Source organism: Meleagris gallopavo, chromosome 22 (assembly GCF_905368555.1).
Source record: "Meleagris gallopavo chromosome 22, MGAL_WU_HG_1.1, whole genome shotgun sequence".
Taxonomy (NCBI): domain Eukaryota; kingdom Metazoa; phylum Chordata; class Aves; order Galliformes; family Phasianidae; genus Meleagris; species Meleagris gallopavo.
Window position 1 is genome coordinate 10,217,258 of NC_139425.1, and position 20,383 is coordinate 10,237,640.

At 49.3% G+C, this 20,383-nt stretch overlaps 2 protein-coding genes across 8 annotated transcripts in view; one reads left to right on the forward strand and one right to left on the reverse strand.

The window, feature by feature from the left end:
* The window catches only part of BCL2L1 (BCL2 like 1), a 17,774-nt gene extending 12,954 nt beyond the window's left edge, over positions 1-4,820 (reverse strand). Inside the window, exons 1-2 of one of the 3 annotated variants that reach the window (XM_085241258.1) lie at positions 4,620-4,820; positions 1,957-2,618 (exon numbers count right to left, since the gene is read on the reverse strand). In XM_085241258.1, the coding sequence (XP_085097384.1) occupies positions 1,957-2,508 (552 nt within the window). In that variant the 5' untranslated portion in view covers positions 2,509-2,618; positions 4,620-4,820. Of the gene's footprint in view, positions 1-1,956; positions 2,619-2,823; positions 2,973-4,619 lie in introns of those variants that run through there. The other 2 variants (XM_085241257.1, XM_085241260.1) reach the window with 2 other exon arrangements.
* On the forward strand, positions 3,012-20,288 carry TPX2 (TPX2 microtubule nucleation factor). 5 transcript variants are annotated; one of them, XM_085241256.1, is made up of 18 exons: positions 3,012-3,155; positions 10,351-10,497; positions 10,743-10,865; positions 11,062-11,170; positions 11,696-11,827; positions 12,365-12,415; positions 12,544-12,666; positions 13,081-13,214; positions 13,545-13,702; positions 14,132-14,303; positions 14,430-14,568; positions 15,085-15,301; positions 15,512-15,610; positions 16,255-16,431; positions 16,570-16,716; positions 17,283-17,394; positions 18,048-18,235; positions 18,590-20,288. In XM_085241256.1, exons 2-18 carry the CDS (start codon positions 10,395-10,397, stop codon positions 18,698-18,700), a joined length of 2,295 nt encoding a protein of 764 aa, XP_085097382.1. In that variant the 5' UTR covers positions 3,012-3,155; positions 10,351-10,394; the 3' UTR covers positions 18,701-20,288. The 5 variants fall into 5 exon arrangements, with proteins under 5 accessions (XP_085097382.1, XP_019477893.1, XP_019477895.1 ...); XM_019622348.2 differs by lacking the exon at positions 3,012-3,155 and adding an exon at positions 6,005-6,151; XM_019622350.2 differs by lacking the exon at positions 3,012-3,155 and adding an exon at positions 6,005-6,151 and having other exon boundaries at positions 18,069-18,235.
* The last annotated feature ends 95 nt before the right edge of the window (positions 20,289-20,383 follow it).

A 20,383-nucleotide genomic window follows, 5' to 3' on the forward strand; every position in this document is an offset into this window, starting at 1 on the left:
ATATCGCAGGCGCTCAGGAGCCTACGCAGCACCTGATGAAGAAAGGCTGAGGGATCTGGGAGTGCTCAGCCTGGAGAAGGCTCTGGGGAGATCTCAGTGCGGCTTTTCAGTACTTGAGGGGAGCTTATAAGCCTGCTTTTTGGAGGCTGCTGGGTTGGATCCCCTTGCTAAGGCCCCCATGCAGCACCCAGCTCTGTTTCACACAGAGCAGCAAGGTCGGGAACCCCAGTCAAGGCTGGGAGGAGAGAGCAAGGCTGCTCCCCTGGGAGAGGAGCGGGCTAACAGAGATCTTCAAAGGCAGAATGAGTGGGTGGGTCAGATAGGGCAGTCCTGGCCCTTCTGCAATCTGTTTGAACAAATATTTGCTACAAACAATGAATTTAGAGACAGACACACAAAAAAATTGAAGAGTCTTAACTGCGATAGTTGATTGGGGGTGGGGAAGAGAGGGAGGAGGTATTTCATTCCCTACAAGCAGAGACCAGTGATTTTCCACCAGTGATTTAATCTAAATCCCCCAGAGAGTTCATTTACAAAAAATCAGATTGCATTATCGCCTAGGTCTCCAGGATACAACCCAATCCGTCACTAACAGCAACAGCCACACTAGCTTGGAAACCTCAATTTGATCACTCAATTCCAAGACTAATCTGTGGCTTTAAAAGCCAAAGGCAGAGGGAGGGGGGGAAGGAACTCAGCATTTGGCCAGCGTTATCTGTGCGATGAGAGAGCTAATGGGCTAGACAAAGCCAGCCAAAATAGCCAGCAGATCCCAGGTTATTAATCGAAACCAAGCTTCAGAGCAGCCCCACCCAGGCAGTGCCCCAGGGCGGCCACATTCCAGGAATTCCTGCACGCTGGGTGCACCGCTCCCTCCCTGGGTGCATCTACTCCCCATGGTCCTGGTGCTGCTGAGGGGCCCCGAGGAGTCCTGTGTGTCCCAGCTGCCAGGAGGGTGTAGAGCTGGCCCTGAGGATCCTGTCCTGCGGCCCTGTGGTGGGCTGCTGGGGGCTTGGGATGAATAAGGCTAAGAGGCCACAGCACGCATGCAAAGGAGGCAGTACCCCACTGTTTAGATGCTAACGATTGATAGCATGAACTCTTTCCAGTGGGCACCAGTAAAGGTTACATCAGCAGGGAATCACTAAGATGCAGAAGTAGAAGCAAAGAGAAAACTCAAACATCTGCAGGCTATGTACCTCCTGCTGGCAATCCCATGCCGTCCTGCACAGACAGACCAAGCATTTCAAGAATGCTTCCTGAAGAAATGCTTATTCATGTTAATACCTAACCACTGAAAGCGCTCAGTGTGCTGCTCAGGGCGGCTGGGAATACAGCTCCAAGCCAAGCAAGGAGCAGCTGAAGACACAGCAGCTCCCTGGCACAGAGCTGCTCCGCACCGTGCTGTGAGGGGCTGCTCCCAGCTGCCCACCCACAGAGAGCTGCTGCAGGATTCACTCCACTGCGATGGCAGCGACAGACATCGTCCCATCTCCAGAATGAAGAAGTAGCTGTTACCCCACCAGATCACAGGGCCAGGCTGGAACACTGCTGAGCACACAGAGGAGGAAGCTCCACTCCCTGCTGTTAAATGACACGAGGAATATGCCCAAGAGCAAGGGCTCCCATTTGAAGAACAAGCTTGGATGACATTACATTTCCACAGGCTCTTGGAAAATGGGTCTCTTATGTAACAGCCAGGGAGAAGGAGGAGAAAAAGGGATGCAGGAGGACAAATCAGAACGTTAACTCTTTGTTTCAACACAGTGGACTGACCCTCTTGCAGCAGAGCATTAAGAACGCAGAGGGAAGGGCCACGTACCAATTTATTGCCCTCCCTGCAAGGTCTAGACCAAGCACAAGCACAATCACTGCAGACAGCTTCATCTGGCCAGCACCGCTGCTGACCTCAAGCTAGGATGCAGGGAGTCATCCCTATGGGAGAGCAGTTCTTACCCAGCCGCCATTCTCCTGGATCCAGGGGTCTAGATGGTCGGTCAAGTACGTGGTCATCCAAGACACAATGCGTCCCACCAGTACCCGCATCTCCTTGTCCACGCTCTCCACGCACAAAGCCCCTCCGAAGGAGAAGAAAGCCACGATGCGCCCCCAGTTCACACCATCATGGAAGAGTTCGTTCACTACCTGCTCAAAGCTCTGGTACGCCGTGCCAGGGGTGATGTGGAGCTGGGAGGTGAGATCGCTGAAAGCCCTCCGGTACCTCAGCTCAAACTCATCCCCTGCATCTCTCAGCGTCTGCCTCACGTCAGATGCTCGAACAATTTCATGAACTTCCAGGCTGCTCCTGTGCACGGCGGCTCCATTCACTACGTGGCCGGCAGGCGGGTGCCAGGATGGGCTCCCATTGAGGACGCTGTCCATCTCTGCCTCTGCTGCAGTGTCAGTCCTGTTCTCATCCTCTTCCTCCAGCTCGCTCCAGCAGTGCCCCTTCTGCGAGAGCTTGTAGGAAACAAAGTCAATCACTAACTCCCGGTTACTGCTGGACATTTTCACACCTGAGACGCCCTCAATGAGTCCATGGTCCAGTGCACGAGCAGATGAGCACACTCAGCAGCTCCTGGCTCCACGCTCCCTCGCGACCGGCGAACACATCCGACCTTCGCACAGACAGAGAGGAAAAGAGAGGCAAGGAAACGGTTAACACGACAGCTTGCTGCGCCGTGCACATCAATAGCTTAACGTTACACTGAGCTCATCATCCAGCTTCGCTGGGAACCGACGCCGCACACAGAACGATGACCCCCCCTTCCCCCCCCTCTCTCCCGGGGTCAATCCCAGCCCTCCCGCAGCCCCGGGGCTCACCGGGCGCAGGCAGAGCCGGGGCTCACCGGGCGGAGGCTGAGAGCTGCGGGTGCTGCGGGCGGCCCGGCCCCGCTCCGCTCCGCTCTGTCAGTCCCGGAGAGCCGCGGAGACGGAGGCAGCACCGCCCCCACCCGGCCCCTCCCGTTAAAGGGCCCGGCCGCGCCCCCCGCCGGCATTGCCCGACGGGACCGCCGGTGTCCGAACCGGAGCTGCAGCGCACCGCTTCCCGTTCCCATCCCGGGGGCTCGCCACGGCCCCGTGCCCCTCGAAACGGCCCCCAGCGAGGGGAAATGGGAGGGAGAAAGGCTTCAAGTGTCCTTTAAAACCAGCAGGTAAGAGGTGCGGGGGTCTCCTTTGGAGGTTTGTCCCCGTGGCTGCAGTGGGAGAAAGGATGCACGGGGCTCAGCACTGAGGTACCACGGTATGAGAAGCATACCTAGGAATAAGGTAGGAACAGAAACAACCCCAGGAAAAGTCTCCTAAAGACTTCCAGCAACTACACAAAGGTGAAACCATCACTGCTCTGAAAATAAAGGGCGTTTGTAACGTTATTTAAACTGCCTGAGGTCTCTACGCTCAGTTGAATGCTCTGTTTCCTCTGCACAGCCCTGCTGCCTCTCCTCCCCACGAGGCATCTCTGTCCCTGCATGTACCCCAGCACCCTTCATGTAATGCATTCCCTGCCAGCCCTGGGGTCTGCAAGGAGAGCTTGGAGGAGCCGCTCCTCCCCAGGACCCATAGCAGTGGGCAGGCAGGGCTGCAGAAAGCACAGTCAGTGTTCTATTCCCGCCCACCCGTGAAAAGCTGCGGAGAGAAAGCTCTGGGCTGGGAAATCTCAGCTCACCCCTGCTTCTGGTGGAGAGAGTTGGATTAAAGTAATTTAACGCTGAGAGAAGGCAACTCTCCGGCCCTCCCACGGTGCTCCCACCCCTCCTGCCCTCCCTCCCTGCGTGCTGCTCAGTGCCAAGGCTCCCTGCTCCCACGGTGCCCCCAGCCCTGCCAGCCCCAGCAGCCTGGGAGGTCCCACGCTTGCTTCCTTCTCCAAAAGGCAGATAACGAAGTATACAATCTAAGAAGAAAGCAGGGGCCGCTCCTCTGCTCGCAGCGACGGTGTGTTAAGCACTCAGTAATTTATGTGCTGTACAAATGGCGTTTCTCTGTAACCTTCTTTTCGTGCCAAAGCCTGTCAGTGAGTCAGAGCGGTGCAGGACTGGGTCACAGGTAAGGGCAAGGGCCGCAAGGCAACGCACAAAGCACCGCTGTGCCGGTTCGTGGGCTCTGAGCCGCGACATCCCCAGGGACTGCGGTGCTGCAGGGCCGAAGCTCGGCCCCGACGGACGGGAACAAAAGGTGCCGCAGCCCAGGCGGGGCGGGCTGAGAGCCGCGGGGTTCGTCGGGATGGAGACCCTGGGGTACCGCAGCCCCGCGGACAAAGGGCTCCCACCCGTCCTAAGGGGAGGCCTCGGCACAGCCTGCCCACAGCCGGCCGTTCTCAGGGAAGCGGCTCCGGTACCCACGAGGGACGGCGACGGCCCCAGGAGGGCTGCGGGAGGGGCGGCCCGGCCCCCAGCACCGCCTCGGCCCCTCGCGGCCGCCGTACAGACGCGCGGAGGGGCGGGGCCGCCCGCACGGGGCCCGCACACGAGGGCCGCCACAGGGCACGCGCCCACGCGGCCCGCCCCTCGCCGTCGGCCAATCACCCGCTGCGAGAGCTCTGCGAGGGCGGAGCCGGCGAGCGGCCTCTCTCATTCGCGGAACCGCGCGTCGCTCACGGCCTGTCCCGCTCCGCCCCTCACCTCAGCGGTCGGTAGAGGGTCCGGGCCCTTACAGACCCCGCTCCGCGGGCCCAACCGGCAACGACGCAGGGGGTGGCCGGGAGCCCCGCCGGGTCTCGGCCCGCTCAGCAATCCCCGGTCTCCTGCCGCATCACCACCGATCGGCCACCGCGCTCCTGGGCCGAGCCGGGGGGGGCGGGAGGACGGGAGGGGGCAGCGCGCATGCGTGCAGCGCCGCGAGGCTGAGTGAGGAGAGGTGCGCATGCGGGAAAACGGCGGGGTGAGAGTGCGTTGGGCAACCGTGCCAGTGCGCAAGCGCAACGGCGCCGGGGACGGTTTGACTCGGGTGCCCCCTGGTGGCAGCCGCCTCTCCTCTGCTCGCAGCTCTCGCCTTTCGCGCATCGCTTGTCCTGTGCCCCGCACTGCGGTTCGGTGCTGTGCCCGCGGAGGTGAGGTGAACCCGGGGCAAGGCCTGAAGCCGATGTGGCACAGGGCTGAGGTGGCTGCCTGAACCCATCGCCATAGAGAGCTGTGTGGGGTGTGAGGGGTTGGTGCGGGGCCATGACTTATTCGGACGTGGGGAGTTGAATGTGGGATCCTTCCTGTATCTTGCAATCGTGTGACTTGTCAGCTGTTGAGGGATACAGCACAGCAAGGATGGCAAGAAGGAGCCAGCCCTGCTGTTGCACTGCGTGCCGTTTCTACCCCTGCAGAATCCCTGCAGTAGGAGTGAGACAGACATTTGCTCATGGGAGCTATGAGCCAGGCATATCAGTGACACATAACACAGCAATGGCACAGTAGCTGAGTGCTCATGGCTCTGTTCTGCAGTGCCCATGTGACCGTGGTTCTGTTGGCAGCTGGATGCAGAACAAAACACCCCCTCTGTCATCTCGCCGAGCCAGTCACTGCTGACTCACGACCAAACGATCTTTGAACCGCTACAGGAATAGCTAGGGACATTATCTCCTGCCCGCAGCGTCTTGGTGGAACGAGCCAAGGAGCAAGGCGGCGGCTGCTGCTGGTGTCAAGCGGGCCTGGAGGCTCTGGAGCCTTGTTCCTCTAATTCTAAGAGCCTGAAAGAAAGCACTGCCGTGTTGCGGCGGGCGCTGACCGTGCCCAGACCCGGCAGAGGGCGGATGCGGGAGCCGGACGCGGACCAGCCGGACGGCGCTCTGCCCTGTCTGGGAGACCCGCCTCTCAGCAGCTGATAGGTTGCCTCAAAGCCCCGCCTCCCCTGATTGGCCATACCCCTCCCTCCCTGTGCATTATGGGAATTGCTGTTTGTTGTTGACGTTGGGGCTGGGGTTCGGTGCGTTTGGGTCCTACATTTCCCATCAGCCTCTGCTGGCAGCCCCGGGGGGGGGAGGGAGGGAGAAGAGAGGCGAGGCTTGCTCATCCGGGTCCTTTAGCGTCTGGGCAGGCTGCCCAATCAACGCGCAGCGAGGGCGTGCTCTGGGCGCTGATTGGTCCATTCGGACAACACGAGCCCCGTTTGAAATCCGCTAACGGCGGCGGGCAGAGGCCCCGCGCTCGGCGGCTGCGGCGCTGAGGTGAGTGGAAGCGGAGGGGAACCGGGGGTGAAGCGGCCTCACGGGGCTGTCCGTGGCCGCAGCCTCTCCTCGCGTCCTCCCCGCTTCATGAGTGCGTCTCGGTAACGGCGTCCCGGGTCGCTGTTCTCCTCTGGGTCCCTTTGACCACATTTTGGGAGTAGGCCGCGGCCAGGCGCTGTGGGGCTGGGAACGGCTCCGGGAGGAGAAACCTGTGCCTGAGATGGGGAAATAAAGGGCTTTGCTGCTTTGTAATGGGATCTCAGTCCTCAGAAAATAAGGAGCGGGAAAGGGGGGTGTGCCTCGGTAACAGAATGCTATCACGTCGGCTATTCTTTTTTTATTTGGACATCAGTTTATCTAATAATAAGCAGAGGTTACCCGCCTAAAAATAACGCTTGGTTCCTTCAGTGGCTGTTCTTAGAACGTGCCATCTCCGTGCCTCTCAGAGCTCGGGGGGTCTCATTTACGGAGTGTGAGGTGGCTGGGCTCTATTTTGGGCTGCTGGAAAGGGAGCAGCCCAGGGGAGCTTTAGGGCAGAGGCTGCTGGATCCTGACTCCTCTCGGGCTGCTGTGTGCGGCTCCTCCTGCCTCCAGCCCGGCTCTCTGCCTCAATCCAAGCATTACTCGATGGGATAATAACACTGCTCTGTGGTAGGGCAATGAATTCAGCGTCGATTCTGTGCTGCAGAAAAGCATGTTTTTCCCCCCTAACGCCCCCCCCCAGCTTTGAATGATGAAACTAAAGAAGAAAGAGAAGCTGCAAATCCAGAATTTAAGAATTCTCACCCCTACTCAGGAGAAAGCGAGGGTGTTGCTGGCTGCTGTCATCCTGCTGAGAAAGTTCAAGTGGCAGCTGTGTGGGGGGATAACCTCCCCCAAGCCTTTGGTGGCAGGATTGTATCTCTGGAGAAACAGTTTCCATGCCTTTATAATGCTTCAGTTTATATATGAGCCAGTAAAAAGCATCTGGGAACTTTGGGTTATCATGGGGAGCTTTGTGCTGTAGGAGAATGAAGAAGCTGCCAGGTTGAATTAAAGGAGTTGCCCTGTTAGTGCAGTGTTCTGTGATTAAATGGCAGTCAGCATTGAATTTGACAGCAAAAGGCACTGGAATCACTGCAGCAAACGGCTGTGTGTTGCCCTCAGCCCTGAGGGGGCTTCTTCTGCTTACTCCTGTTTGAATACATCGGATCTGTTTGGTTCCCAGTGGAATTCAGGATGTCCTTTTCACACGTCTGGTACATTTGGGTTCTTTTTGCCTTTCCAAACTGTAGGGAAAATGTTGGATTATGGCCCCAACCTCTGATTGACCACCTGAGGTGAGCACTGAGTCAGCCGTGGGAGCACAGGTGAAGGCAATTCACCTGTGTGATTGGAAAGGGTGGAGCCTGGCTGCACCTTTCCTAGACCCCGTTTAAGTGCTGACTGCCACTGAGGAAGGATCCCTTTCTGGAGATTGCTCCTCATGGAGATTCTTGTGAGCCTACAACGCTGGTGGGCATTTCCATTTATCTCTGCTTATCTTTTCCAACGTGATAATCTTAGTAGCCTAACTTCTTTGTATACTTATTGATCATCCAATACTTTACAACATCTGCATGCTTACTGATCTTACACAAACTTAGTAGGATCTTAGAGGAAGTAACATGTACAGCTTATGAAGCTCCAAAGGTGAACTTTCATATGGTGGTGTTCCAAATGGACCAGAGGACAAGACAGCAGGAAAGAACAGATTTTCCCTGCGCCCTCTTTCTTCTAGCACTGAACCCCTCCAAATGGGGGCCTCTTGTGGTTAGATCACAATTGTGTAGCTGAAGCATCCCCTTAGCACATGCTTGGTGCTGTACTGCAGCCAGATCAGTGCTGTGCAGGTGTCACCCAAGTTGCTCCTCTCTGGCCTCATCCAGCCAAAACGTTCCTGGCAAGAAATTCACAACTGCAATGAGATAAAGACTCTGAGCACATCTGTGATGGAATCACGTCAGCGTTTTAAAGCTAATTTGGATTAGAGTGAGGTGTGAAGTTATTCTAAAATACCCATTGCACTTGCTGTTGGATCAGTCTTATTCTGGGATAGGAATGCTTGTTCCAATTTAGCTTAATCCTTTATCAAAGCCAACTAATCCAAACCAGGCTGAGGCACTCTTCTGGAACGTGCCGAAGTGTAGTTACTCAAAAGAAACCTGATGTGTAGAGAAGCCCATGGTCTGTTCACCTTCGCAGATACGGCTTTGCTGCTCTGTACAGAAGCTGAATGGGGTCATGGCTATGTGTAGCTTATTTACGTCAGTCAGGACAGCGCAACTAGAAAGAGAATTACAGTTTTAGTCTTGCAGTCACTTTCACCAAATGAATTTGGGCTGTTCTTGAAAGCAAGGGGACTGGATCTTTGCTCTGTACTGCTGTTCTTGAGTTAGGGTGGTGTGAACCGGGCACAAACCGTGCTGAGCCACCCTGCAGAACGGGGCTCTGTGTACCTGTAATGGCAATTCCTCAGCCTAAGACCTGGGGGATGTGTAGGGAGTTATGAGGAGGATGCTGTGAGTTCACCTGACTGAAGCACAGGCTCTCTGGGCTTCGTTCAGAATAACTTGACCGTGCAAAAGAGTTGGAGTACAAAACCGTGGTATTGGTGCACTCTTGTTTCCATGGCTGATGATTCAGTTCAGACCGGGGTGGGGAGGGGAAGGGCTCAGTGATGAGGCACTCCTGCATTGCTTGAGCCATGGAAGAAATACAGACTTTATGCAGCAAAAAAATTGGAAACAATTTGGCTTGTGGGAGGTGTTGCAGCCCAGCAGCAGCGAGCAGTGGAAACAAGTAGCTGTGAAACACGATCCCTGCAGCTCCAGCTTGGTAGACTGACCGGAGGGTGAGGGGAGAATGCAGATGACGCATTTGATTTTTAAAAAAGTGGGTAGTGTTGACAGAAACCCTATCTTGATTAAGGGTGGTAGGAAAGCATTAAATTCCAGCCATGTCTTGAGCTCGATTACAGTTGGTTTTGGCTCAGATTCTTCACTTTGCCTTCTTTGGATCTTACCTTGACGTCTTCAGTCGTGGAGGTGATGCTTCTGTGATGGCATTCTTCCCCTTACAATGGCTGTGCTGGGGCACTGCAGGCTTCTCAGTGCTGCTCCTTTGGAAGGTGTAAGGCTGCGGTTAGAGGCAGCAGTGATACCTCCTAGGCGCTGCTTTAATTTACTCTTAAGCTCCAGTTTCTGCAGCTCGTTGCTTAGGGGGAGCTGTGTGGGCTCTGCCTGGACCAATGGCTGAGGCTTTAGAATTTGTGGGATGTGAATATTTTGTTTTGGAGTTGGTTGGACTCCAAAAAGCAATGTTCAGGGGATTTCCTTTGGGAGTGTTTTATAACATAACCACAAGGCAAAGCCCTGGAGGATAAGTGAGGCATTATAAAATCATTTAAAAGAAGAAAGGCCTTTGCAGAAAGCTTTTGTAGTTCCAATTTGCGGATTTATTACTTAGTTGCTCTCCTTATTCCTGTTCCCTTGTATTTAATAACACTTGTTGACATAAGGACTCATTCTGCTGTCATTGCTCTCCTAATTAACTGCAGGGACTGATCTTGACGCTCTCCTACTACTTGGTCTGTTTACAGCCTGGCCAGCCTCTCAGCAGAGTTCCATGGGACTTGCCAGCAACCCAGTTCTGACTTCTTCCTGCTTATTGCTCTATGACAATGCTTTGCAGAACTCTCTTCTGTTTTGGAAACCAGTATTCTCACCAATGGAGCTTCTTTGTGTTACTAGCTCTTGTTTGTAGCGTTTCAGAGGAGAAAGGCAGAGCTCTGCTGTGCTCTGGAATCCAGCTCGTTGTCAGCCTTTTGCTCTATGAACCCATATCTGGTAACTGTAAGAACAAGTCCTCTTTGCTGTGTGTGGTGAGGGAGGAAAGAACAGACTGGTCACTGTCTGAAAAAGCTTGGTACTTTACTTCCTTGTGGAAATACATTTCTAGCCCTGACAGGTACAAAGAAAAATTTTGCAGTGTAGCCTTCTTGATGTTTTTGAACCTGTGCTGCTTGGGAGCCCTCCTGTCCTAAGGCTGTGAATTGCAAGATGGGAAAAACGTACCAAAGAGATCTCTAGCATCTGTCTCTAGTACTAATGCAGGAGTGGACTCCTGTGCTGGGATCTGGTGTAAACAGACCAGATGTGACCAATTCTTGTTGTCTGAAGGGTTGTAGCGGTGCAGGTGGAGGCCTCCCCAGGGCAGTGTGAAGATGTCTCGCTCAGAATCTCGCTACTCCTTTGATGTCCCAAACCCCTGCATCAACTTTGCAACTTTAAGCGATGATGATGTACACAATGCAGACTCCTGGTTTGGTAAGTTGTTTCCAGCTCCTTGGTTCATTTTCTCTTTGGACGAGGGCTTGCTGTGATGCTTGTTTGGTTTCTGTGCCAGTGGATGAGTCATTATTGACTGCATCGTTCATCAAGCTTGGATTTTTTTTTTTTAATTCAAAATTAGATCATGATCTGTAACTTGTTAACATCATAATGGTATTCAGAGGAATTGTTATGGACTTCAGATATAGTGTATATAGTGAAAGTCTTCCCTTTCTTCACAGACCAGCAAGCCAACCTGGAGAATATCCCTCCTGCAGAAAATCTGGCAAAGGTCTTGCAGAACAGTCCTGCTTTTTCAAAGCCTCTCATTCTTTCTTCTCTCACATCACAAGGAATAACAAAGAGTAAGCTGGCACAAGATGGGGAGGAGGGGATAAATTTTGCTTGTTTTTCACTAGGGAAATGAAAAAGCCTCAGTTTGGCTATTTTGGGAGCATCTCCTTATATTGCTGTGTAGCAAAGTCTCGTGTGGCTTCATTTTTGCATTCTACTGTGTGTGTATGTGTGTGTATACGAGCTGATCTTTGTTATTGTTCTCAGGTGAAAGCTGTGAAGAGGATGGAGCAGAAGTATCAGAGACTGATGTGGTTCCTCAGAGTACTGTTGGATCCCTGACAAGCTGGAGGGCTCCTGCTGAGGCCCCTCAAAGGTGAAATACTAGTAGTTAGTTTGTGTGAAGATTGATAGCAGTGTGATTAAGCAGGTCCTTACTCTCAGTGTTTACAGTTCTAGCTGTTTCGGGGTTGTCCTGAGGGACTAATGCTCTCTAGCTCGAAGATTGTGTTTTGGGATAGCTGATCTGCTTGCTAAGCTGGAAGGGTAATCTCTAGGGGTGGAAATGTAATGCAGTGTCTCACATAGCTCTCAAATGAGACTCTGTGGCACTGGGAGCTTCTGGAATGTGAGGATATCTGAAACTGAGGTGACTTATAAAGTTTCTTTGTTTATGAGTTGGGCAGAACTTGTTGATGTGAATCAAGGGGTTGTGTACACTTGTATACACCGAAGACTTATGTTTATGGATTGTAAACTTAAGTCATTTATGCTGCATTTGGCTTGTTATATTAAGCACACAGCGTGTTGGAGTTGGTAAGGCACTATCATAGTGTTGTACTGATGATGTGTTATTTGGACCTCGTGGGAAAGCTAACCTCTACTTTCTGTTCCTCTCCAGAGCAGGCAGAAAACCAGCTACAAAGCAAAGGAAAACACAGCAACGCAAACAGGCAGCTCGAGTCAAAGTGGAGAAAAATGATGTTGCATTGGCTAACAAGGAAGAGGCTCCACCTCTGAAAAAAATGAGAACGTATGTCATCAAAGCCCTTCTGTTTGGGGCTGAGAAAGGAAGATTGAAAATATTTCCTTTCAAAAGGATTTCCACTTGGCTGGAAGGGTTCTTAGGTTCTCAGAGCTGTTCTGAAGGTTAGGGGCAGGAGACCAAAGCCTGACTCCTGGATAGCGGTCTCATAGATGAGGGGAAATGTCTGCAAGACGTGAATTCAGTGCTCTGTTTAATGGTGAAGGTGTGAACGAAATGAGCCTGGGATTCTGAAGCTTTTTATTACGTACTCAGTGTCTGTCAGCTAACTGAAACTTGGATTAACTTGTCTGACAGAAGGTCACCAGTTAGTCATAAGTGTTGGAGGAGTCACAGCTAAAATATTTATCAGGTTTGATTAGCTGAGATATTACTTATCGATAAGCTTAGGGCCAGGAAACTTTTTTTTTTTTCAAAGCCAGTTTTGCAAACAGTCATACCTAGATGAACTATAGTGCATTTACCTCCTCAGAAGGAAAAGCTTAAGTTCCAAAAACTCAGTAAATAATCTTTTCCCTTCTACAGCCGTAGTGTGCCAGGGAAAAGTAAACAGTCTGTACCTGGGCTGATGGTGAGGTAAGGACCATCTGGCATATCTTAACTCACTGGGTGTTGGGATGTTATGTGGGATGATGAGAGCTGCAGGTGATCCTTTGTTTAGAGCATTGTAGTCGGTGATTTGCCCTGACAACTTGTTACTTCAGTTCTAGCAGCAAGGAGAAGCTGACAGATGTATCCCCAAAGAAAGAGCTTTTGCATCATCCTGACCTGTCCCCAGCAAGAGGGAAAAACAAACTGACCGTGCCCTCCACACCAACAATGTTAAAGTATGTCATTTTCTGTGGCTGAAGCTTGTCTTTGCTGATGACAGCTGATTAAGGTGACAATCCTTGCTGTAGTGTTTCTAACTTCAGTTTAGCATGTAATGGCGTTGCACCTGGTAAATAGGAGATCAAGGCAGCAATGTTACAATGAAATATACTTCGCTGACTTTTCCTGTGCAAAGGAAAAGTTTCCCTTTAATTTTGAGGAGAAAAGAAGTTGTTCTGATCAAATATGCATGCCACAAATGGGTATGTGGGATGGCAGAGGGAACAAAATCCCAACAGGTGTTTTCTAAATAATCTATTTCTAGAAAGAACGGTGCTTCTGCAGTGATCTCAGAGATGAGCATGTTCCTGTGCACTAATATGCCAATAACCAGTGAAGGGAACATCTCAGTCTTTGATGTGCTTCTGCAGGAGGACCAATACTGCTGGCAAGCTGAAGAGTACAGAGGAGCAGGAGTTGGAAAAGATGCAGCAGCTGCAGCGGGAGGTGATGGAGCTGCGAAAGAAGAATGAGGAGTCCCTAAAGGCAGCTATTGCTGGAACAGGTGAGCTCCAGCTAAATTGCAAGCTGACCCTATACTGGGCTCATTGGGAGAGTGCTGCATGAAGCTGTACAAGTATTTTTTGGAAAGCAAACATTCCAGACTTTGTACTACATGTTATGGTTTAGGTGGCTTTTAATGTACATTTCTCCTTAAACTTTCTGGAAACAAAGTTTTATTTTGTCATGTTTTGAAAGATTCTAAATAAGTTCTTTAAAAACTACATCAGCTATTAGGAAATTAAATGTTTTCTTTTTTTTCCCCTTCCTAAAAAAGTCTTCCTCTGATCCTATCCCAAAAGGTTTCCAGTCCTCACATGCTCTTCTTCCCTAGGACAACCTGTGAAGAGAGCTGTTGGTCAAGTAACAAAGCCAGTTGACTTCCATTTCTGCACAGAGAATAGAATTAAACAACATGTGGAAAGCCAGCCTGAGAAGGAGTACAAGGAAGTGGATTTTGCAGCAGTACTGAGGAAGCATCCTCCTTCTCCAGTAAGAACCTGAGTATTGCCAGCCCTCAGCTGACCAATTCTGCACACCACTTTTCTCTTTCCTTTGTTTTGCTTTTGCAACACATGTTGCTGGTATCTCTCAGCTGGTAAATTCTTAAGAGAGGTGAGAACTGTACATATGTAACTGTTAGCTTACTGTATGCCTGCACTGCACGAGATGCTAAAGATGCTTTTGAAAAGCTGGATCCTTCAGTATTGGATCTATTAGCTGCTACACGTTATGCTTCAGTCTTCTACCTTGTACAGTTTTTGATATGACTATCATGCATGCTCAGAGGTTTATATGTCATATTAAAGTGTTGTCCCTTTTTAAATAAGGGGAAGGAATGGAAGCTTCCTTCACTCTCTGATTCACAATCTCTTTCTGTTAAATGGCTGTAATGACTGCAGTCTTTTTTTTTTCCTCCAGATGCGAATGCCGAAGGGACCCACTGTCCCCAAACCTTTCAATCTGTCCACGGGAAGCAAAAGAAAACTGGAAGATACCTCATCAGAGTATGTGTCCCTTGCTCAGCAGGTTGAAGCATTCCAGAAACGCACACCCTCTCGTTACCATTTGAGGAGCAGGAAATCTGATGAAGGTAAGCAAACCTATAAATGTACAGCCAGGAAACTGCACAGAGACTCTCTGCTTACTCTGCTGGGCAAGCAGTCTATCTGTTGCAGGCCATGCCATTAACTGCTCAGCTCTGTTACTTGAATTTTAGGCCCAGCTCCAGCAAAGCCAGTGAAAGCTCGACTTACCAACCCTAAAACACCAGTGCTTCAAACAAAGCACCGCTTCAGACCTGTTGCCTGCAAGAGTGCAGCAGAACTAGAAGCAGAGGAAATTGAGAAAATTCAACAGTAAGTAAAGGCTGGTTCTGATCCTCTGAGAGAACTGCTTGTCACTGGAACAAAATGCTGTGTCTTAAGACCCCTTTTTTGTGTATGTATGTGTAAAAGAACAAGTACCATAAAAACATTTCAGCTTCTCCTAGGTGTCATGCACAATCCTGTGGTAGTTAATGGAAGGATGTAAAAGTAGCCAACTTATTTTGAAGAAGAGAGCCTTCAAGAAGAGATGATTGTTGAGTGCAGCTTATGATTAGTAAAGCAAATCTGATATAGCAATGATATATAATCAGCATAGAGTTTAAAACTCTCCTGTAAACTAAATTTTGGAATGCAATCCATAAGGTGGTCCTTGAAGTCTTGCTTTTTCAAAAAGCAAAGGAGTTACTAACTAAAGCTGCACACAAAGCAATGTATATATGTGGCACAATTGCTTCTGTACCCAAATACTGCTGACTTATGCCATGAAAAGCCATTTGCTAGAAGCTGCATGCGATGTGTCGGTGACTGTCTGTCATTCCTGTGTAGGTACAAATTCAAAGCACGAGAGCTCGATCACAAAATCTTGGAGGGTGGGCCAATCCTGCCCAAGAAACCCCCTGTGAAGGAACTCACACAGCCAATTGGCTTTGAGTTGGAAATAGAGAAAAGAATTCAGGACCGTGAGAATAAGAAACAGCAGGAAGAAGAGCATTTCAAATTTCATTCCAGGCCATGTCCAACTAAAATCCTAGAGGATGTTGTGGTAAGTTTAGTAATACCCAAGAATTAGGGCTGAGGTGACAATTAGCTTTGAAGTGTCCTTAGCCATGTTTCATTATGTATTTAATTGTCTTCAGTAAATGCTATCTGTAATTAAGAACAGCAATGAATGCAGAGTGCAATATGTAAGGCTGCTTCTGTGGCATTTTTTTTTGTTGATTTGAGTTGGCTCTTTTCTGTCTTTCTTGAACAGGGTGTTCCAGAGAAGAAAGTGCTTCCTGTTACTGTACCCAAGTCTCCAGTCTTTGCCTTGAAAAGCAGAACCCGAATGACTAGCAGGGATGAAGAAAAGGTAACTGTGGATGTGCTGTTGTAAAGCCTTCCTCTTCCTCTGTCGTGACTGCCTCAGTCATCCTGTCAAATGTTTGCTTGTTGGTGTGATGCTCTGGTTTGGCTAGCTCCTTTCCTCCTGCTAGGCAGCCCCCACTGGGCACCTTTCTTGGTGCCATTCTTTGCTAAAGACTTAATTACTGCTACTCATTTTCCAGAAAATGAATTCTCTTACAGAAGAACCGAATTTTTAAAACATGAGGACACTGCCTAGGCTGTTTGATGCATTGCCTCTACAAATGAGGAAAGTAAACTGCTTACAGTGCCAGAGAATAAAGGATATTGGCTTTCTCTACTTGATTGAGAAGGACAGATATTGCACTTGAACTTCCCTTTCTGCTTAGTCGCTGTCTCGCTTCAATTACTGAAGGAGATGGTTCAGATTATATATGCCCAGAGTTAGATTAAGAGCTAAATCAGGCATCAAATGTTGTCCAACCATGCCTGTAAATTGGTGCTACTTGGTTTATTATTTTCTCGTAGTATCAAAAGTGTTTTCTTGATGTTATTCTGACCCTTACTACAGGGATTCTAGACTTTAGGGCCTGAGTTGTAACCTTTCTGCAAAGTGCTGTGTGTCAGATCCTAATACTGCTATCTCTTTAGGAAAAGGAGGTTGCCCCTGTGATCAAAGCTCACCCTATGCCACACTACGGAGTGCCTTTCAAACCTAAAATGCCAGAACAGAGGCATGTGGAAGTTTGCCCCTTCTCTTTTGATTCCCGTGACAGAGAGCGGCTAATACAAAAAGAGAAAAAAATAGAAGAATTGCAAAAGGAAGAGGTAAGAGCTAAAATTACCTTGTATTCCACCTCATAAGTAAAAAGGTTGTTGCAGGACTTCTTGCTGCTGTCTGTTAAGCATCCAAAGCTTTATGCATTTGCAGAAAGGGCAAGGAATATTTCAAGCTATTTCTTTCAGGTGCCAAAGTTCAAGGCGCTACCTCTACCTTATTTTGACCACGTGAAGCTGCCAGAAAAGAAGGTCAAAACCCCAACTCAGCCTGAGCCATTCAATCTACAGATTGATGAACGGGGAGCTGCCAAGCAACAGAGCTGGAAACAGCAGGTAGGATAACAAAGGTAACAGATATGAGCAGACTTAAAGTAGTTGGGGACGAGTTCAACTTCAGCACTTGAGATCAGGGTCTAAGTTTAATGGATTGTTCTGTACTTGGCATGAGATTTTATTATGAGTAAGGGACTGGTGATTTGGGTTTCTTTCACCCGTTACAGTGGGTGATGGGACTTACCATGACTGCATGAACAGCTGTGGGGTATTTGCTGAACAGCAACTATGTGCTGCTGAATCCCTTTGACCATCTCCGTGCTGAAGGATTTATTGATGTATGACTAATATATTGCTTTTCTCATGTCAAGTTTGCAGTGGAAACTTGAAGATTATCCTGGTCTGTGATCTGAAACTGTTCAAGGTTTTTTTTTCTTTTTTTTTCTGAAAGTAACTGGCAGGCAACAAGTGACACATCTTCTTGGCTTCAATAATGTTTTCTGTGCAAGTGATCCAATCTGAAGTCAGCCTGGCTTTTCCAGTGTCTGGAGTGCTGAATTCTGTGTGGGGGGGAAAGATGGTGTTTTTGTTATTCCTGGCACTTGATGGGTTCTCTTCTCATGCAGCTTAAAGAAGACTTGAAAAAGCAGAAGGAGGCAGCCTGTTTTAAAGCTCGTCCCAATGTAGTGGTGTACCAGGAGCCTTTTGTGCCTAAAAAGGAAAATAAGATGTTATCAGGTAGAGTACTTGCAACGTAGGCTTGGTTGGTAACTCAGAACTGATGCAATTAAAAGATGCTTAGCCTGACTGATGCCTCTTTCTTTATCAGTGCAGCCAGTAGTGCTGTGCACTTAACTAATTCCCTAACAGCTTGCCTCCCTAGGGAGTGTGGGGGAGTTTCCTCTCCGCTGCCCCCCTGGCCCACACTAACATGGCAGCTGTATTTAACAGCTATGCTACAATTGGCAGATGATTGATGTGTGTGCTAGCTTGGGATAAGGGTAAATAGTGTGCAAGGAGCTCCCTGTAGAGACAGATGGCATTTCTGCAGCAGCTGTCAGTCTTTTCTTCCCATTTGTAATGAGATGAATGCATCTACAACTTAGTTTACGTGGAGCTAGAAATTTCATAGGGTACAGGAGTCAAAAACTTGTTTGTACTAACAATTGTGTGCTTGCTCCTTCCTATGAGAACACCTGTGGCAGGGGTAACGTCTGCGTTAGTGCTACTCATGTTTAACTGTAAGCTTTTCCCTGGAACCCCAGAAGTGTCTACTAACTACCCTCACAAGATGAAGCACTCCACAGGGAGGCTGCTTCTTGATATTAGTACTGCTCTGCTTTACCTGACTGCCTTTGCACCAATGTTATTCCCTCTATTTCTAAACTTAGAGAGCCTTTCTGGTTCTGTAGTTCCTGAAAGCTTTGAGCTGGCAACAGAAAAAAGAGCTAAAGAGCGACAGGAGTTTGAAAAACGATTGGCAAACCTAGAAGCCAGAAGAGAGAAGCTTCAAGAACAAGTCAGACAGCAAGAAGAGGAACGTGAAAAGGAAGAAATTGCTAAGCTAAGACAAGAACTGGTAAGTGAACTCATTCTAAACGGGGACCCGAAGGAATGTGTGAGTACTAAGTGAGCTAATGTCAACGTTGAACTGCTTTAAGACTGTATTTTCAAGTCTCCCTGTCACAAACTGACTCCTTACTGATGTCCCAGCTTAAAAGTAAAAACTGAAAAAGTGGCTGAGGTGACTGATTTTGGAGCTGTGCGCGTGTGGAGTGGAATCATCTTAGTGAAACCCACAGCCTTGGTGTCTTGTGTGTTCCTCCAGTGAGCAAGGCAGATGTCTGCCTGCATCCCACTGACGTCTGGCCTGCGTGTTTCGGCTTCATCATAAACGCAACCGTTTTCTTCATGTCGCTGTTGGTTTTTCCAGGTTCACAAGGCAAACCCAATACGCAGATACCGCAGCGTAGAAGTGAAGCCCAGTGAGCAGCCACTGACCATGCCGAAATCTCCAAACTTCTCGGACAGATTCCGATGCTAACACGCATCCATGTGATAGCAGGAGGAGAGCACATGCTGCTCTGCACCCTTGACGTGCAGAGAAGGAGCAGCCGTTTGTATGTGGTTCCCCTCAGTCTCAACACCTATACTTGGCTCCATTATCGTTTGAGTGGTTTGACTCTATTTGAGGCAGATGGCAGAGGCACAGCATACTGAGAGCCATAAAGTCTCCGTGGCCTCATTGTTACATCTAGACATCTTAGTCTCCAAAGACTAAAGCAGGTTTTTATATTGTATACAAACATTGTGTACTTAAGCTAAATAAAAAATCATAATTTGACTGCTGTCTCTTGCTAGCAGGCTCAGTCTCATTCCAAGAGAGCTTTTCTTAAAGGACACTCTGAACCTGCGGGGATGTGCGCATCTGGAAGAGCTGCCTTGTCTTTGTACACCTAAGTATTGATTTCAGTTTGCTGTCTCTTAGGCTTTTACGATATATTAAGTTTGAGTCGTGTTGAATAATACAAGACTTCCACAAGCCAGCGTATTGTAGGTCTGTCATGATGTTTAGATGAATGCTGATATTTGTCTTGTCTTGCTTTAAAGTAGTTCTGTGTGTGGTAGAGCATTAAACCTTCTGCTGTTTTATAACTGAAGTCGTTCTATTTGGGGAACCAGTTAACTGGCAAATGACTCTTGCTGTTTTGCTGTCTCCCTGGCTTGTGCCAGCACAGCTATGTTGGCTAAAGATGCATTGTCTCCTGGCCAGTCTAACACAGCCAGCAAAACTAAATATAGACCAAATGGTCTAAGGTGCTAGAGAACAAAAATTGCAGCATTGTAAAGAGATGATCAAATCCAGATTAAAGTTTACTGAGAATGCTCCCTTAGCATCATGGTAGAATTTCAAGGCGTGTAAGACTGCAGGCTTTTCCTTTCTCTTAAGAAATGATAGGGGCAGGAAGTCCTACGAGGGCTAAACTGAAAGCTGAACATTTACTGTACCTGGAGATTCTTGTTTGGATGTGGGTGTGTGTTCTCTGAAGTACTGTGCAGTTAGAAGGCGACTGAGGGACTGGAGAAGAGATTTTTGTGTGGGTGAATGACACTGCCACGTGGTCTGCAGGACGCAAGAGGAACATGTAAGTGTACTCCTCATCAAATCTTCCTGAAAATGCTCAGATCTGCATGGCTCTCCCTGACCAAAGGTGTGCAGACTTTTCTCAGTGTGCCGTAAGCTTACCGCTGTCGCAGTGGAGCTATTCCATCTGAGCTGCCAGACAGAGAAATTGGGACTTTGAATGTGCAACCAAGAAACTTCTCCAGCCCCCAGTGCCGGTTCCTGTGAAGCAGGCAGTGTGTGGGCTGCTGGAGCCGTAAATATTCGTGGCAAGGCAGGGGGAAACCTGAATGCTGATGAGCTGTGGAAGAATGTGAAGGCAAGCAGGATAACGAGGCTGCTGAGCTGCAGCAGACATCAATCCCTGAATGATGGAGCAACTGTGTTTCCGTGACGGCCTTACATGGCTTCTGCTTTGGACTTGAGAAAGGGGTCGTATGCCCAACAGCTTGCCATTTTTTTCCAACTATATCACTGGGGCTAATAAAAGATATTACCTCTTCCTGCAGACATGGCCTCTTATATTCCCCATATACTGCAAACTTGGTGAAAGAGGGCCTGGAGCTGCCATGCTGCATGGGGCAGCAGGCAGTGCTGCTGAAT

Bases quoted from the DNA above. Each gene is read 5' to 3' on its own strand.
- TPX2 (XM_085241256.1), top strand. From the start codon at position 10,395: ATGTCTCGCTCAGAATCTCGCTACTCCTTTGATGTCCCAAACCCCTGC. The intron at 11,828-12,364 runs GTATGTCATCAA...TCCCTTCTACAG, and splicing joins CCTCTGAAAAAAATGAGAAC to CCGTAGTGTGCCAGGGAAAA. The intron at 12,416-12,543 runs GTAAGGACCATC...TTGTTACTTCAG, and splicing joins GTACCTGGGCTGATGGTGAG to TTCTAGCAGCAAGGAGAAGC.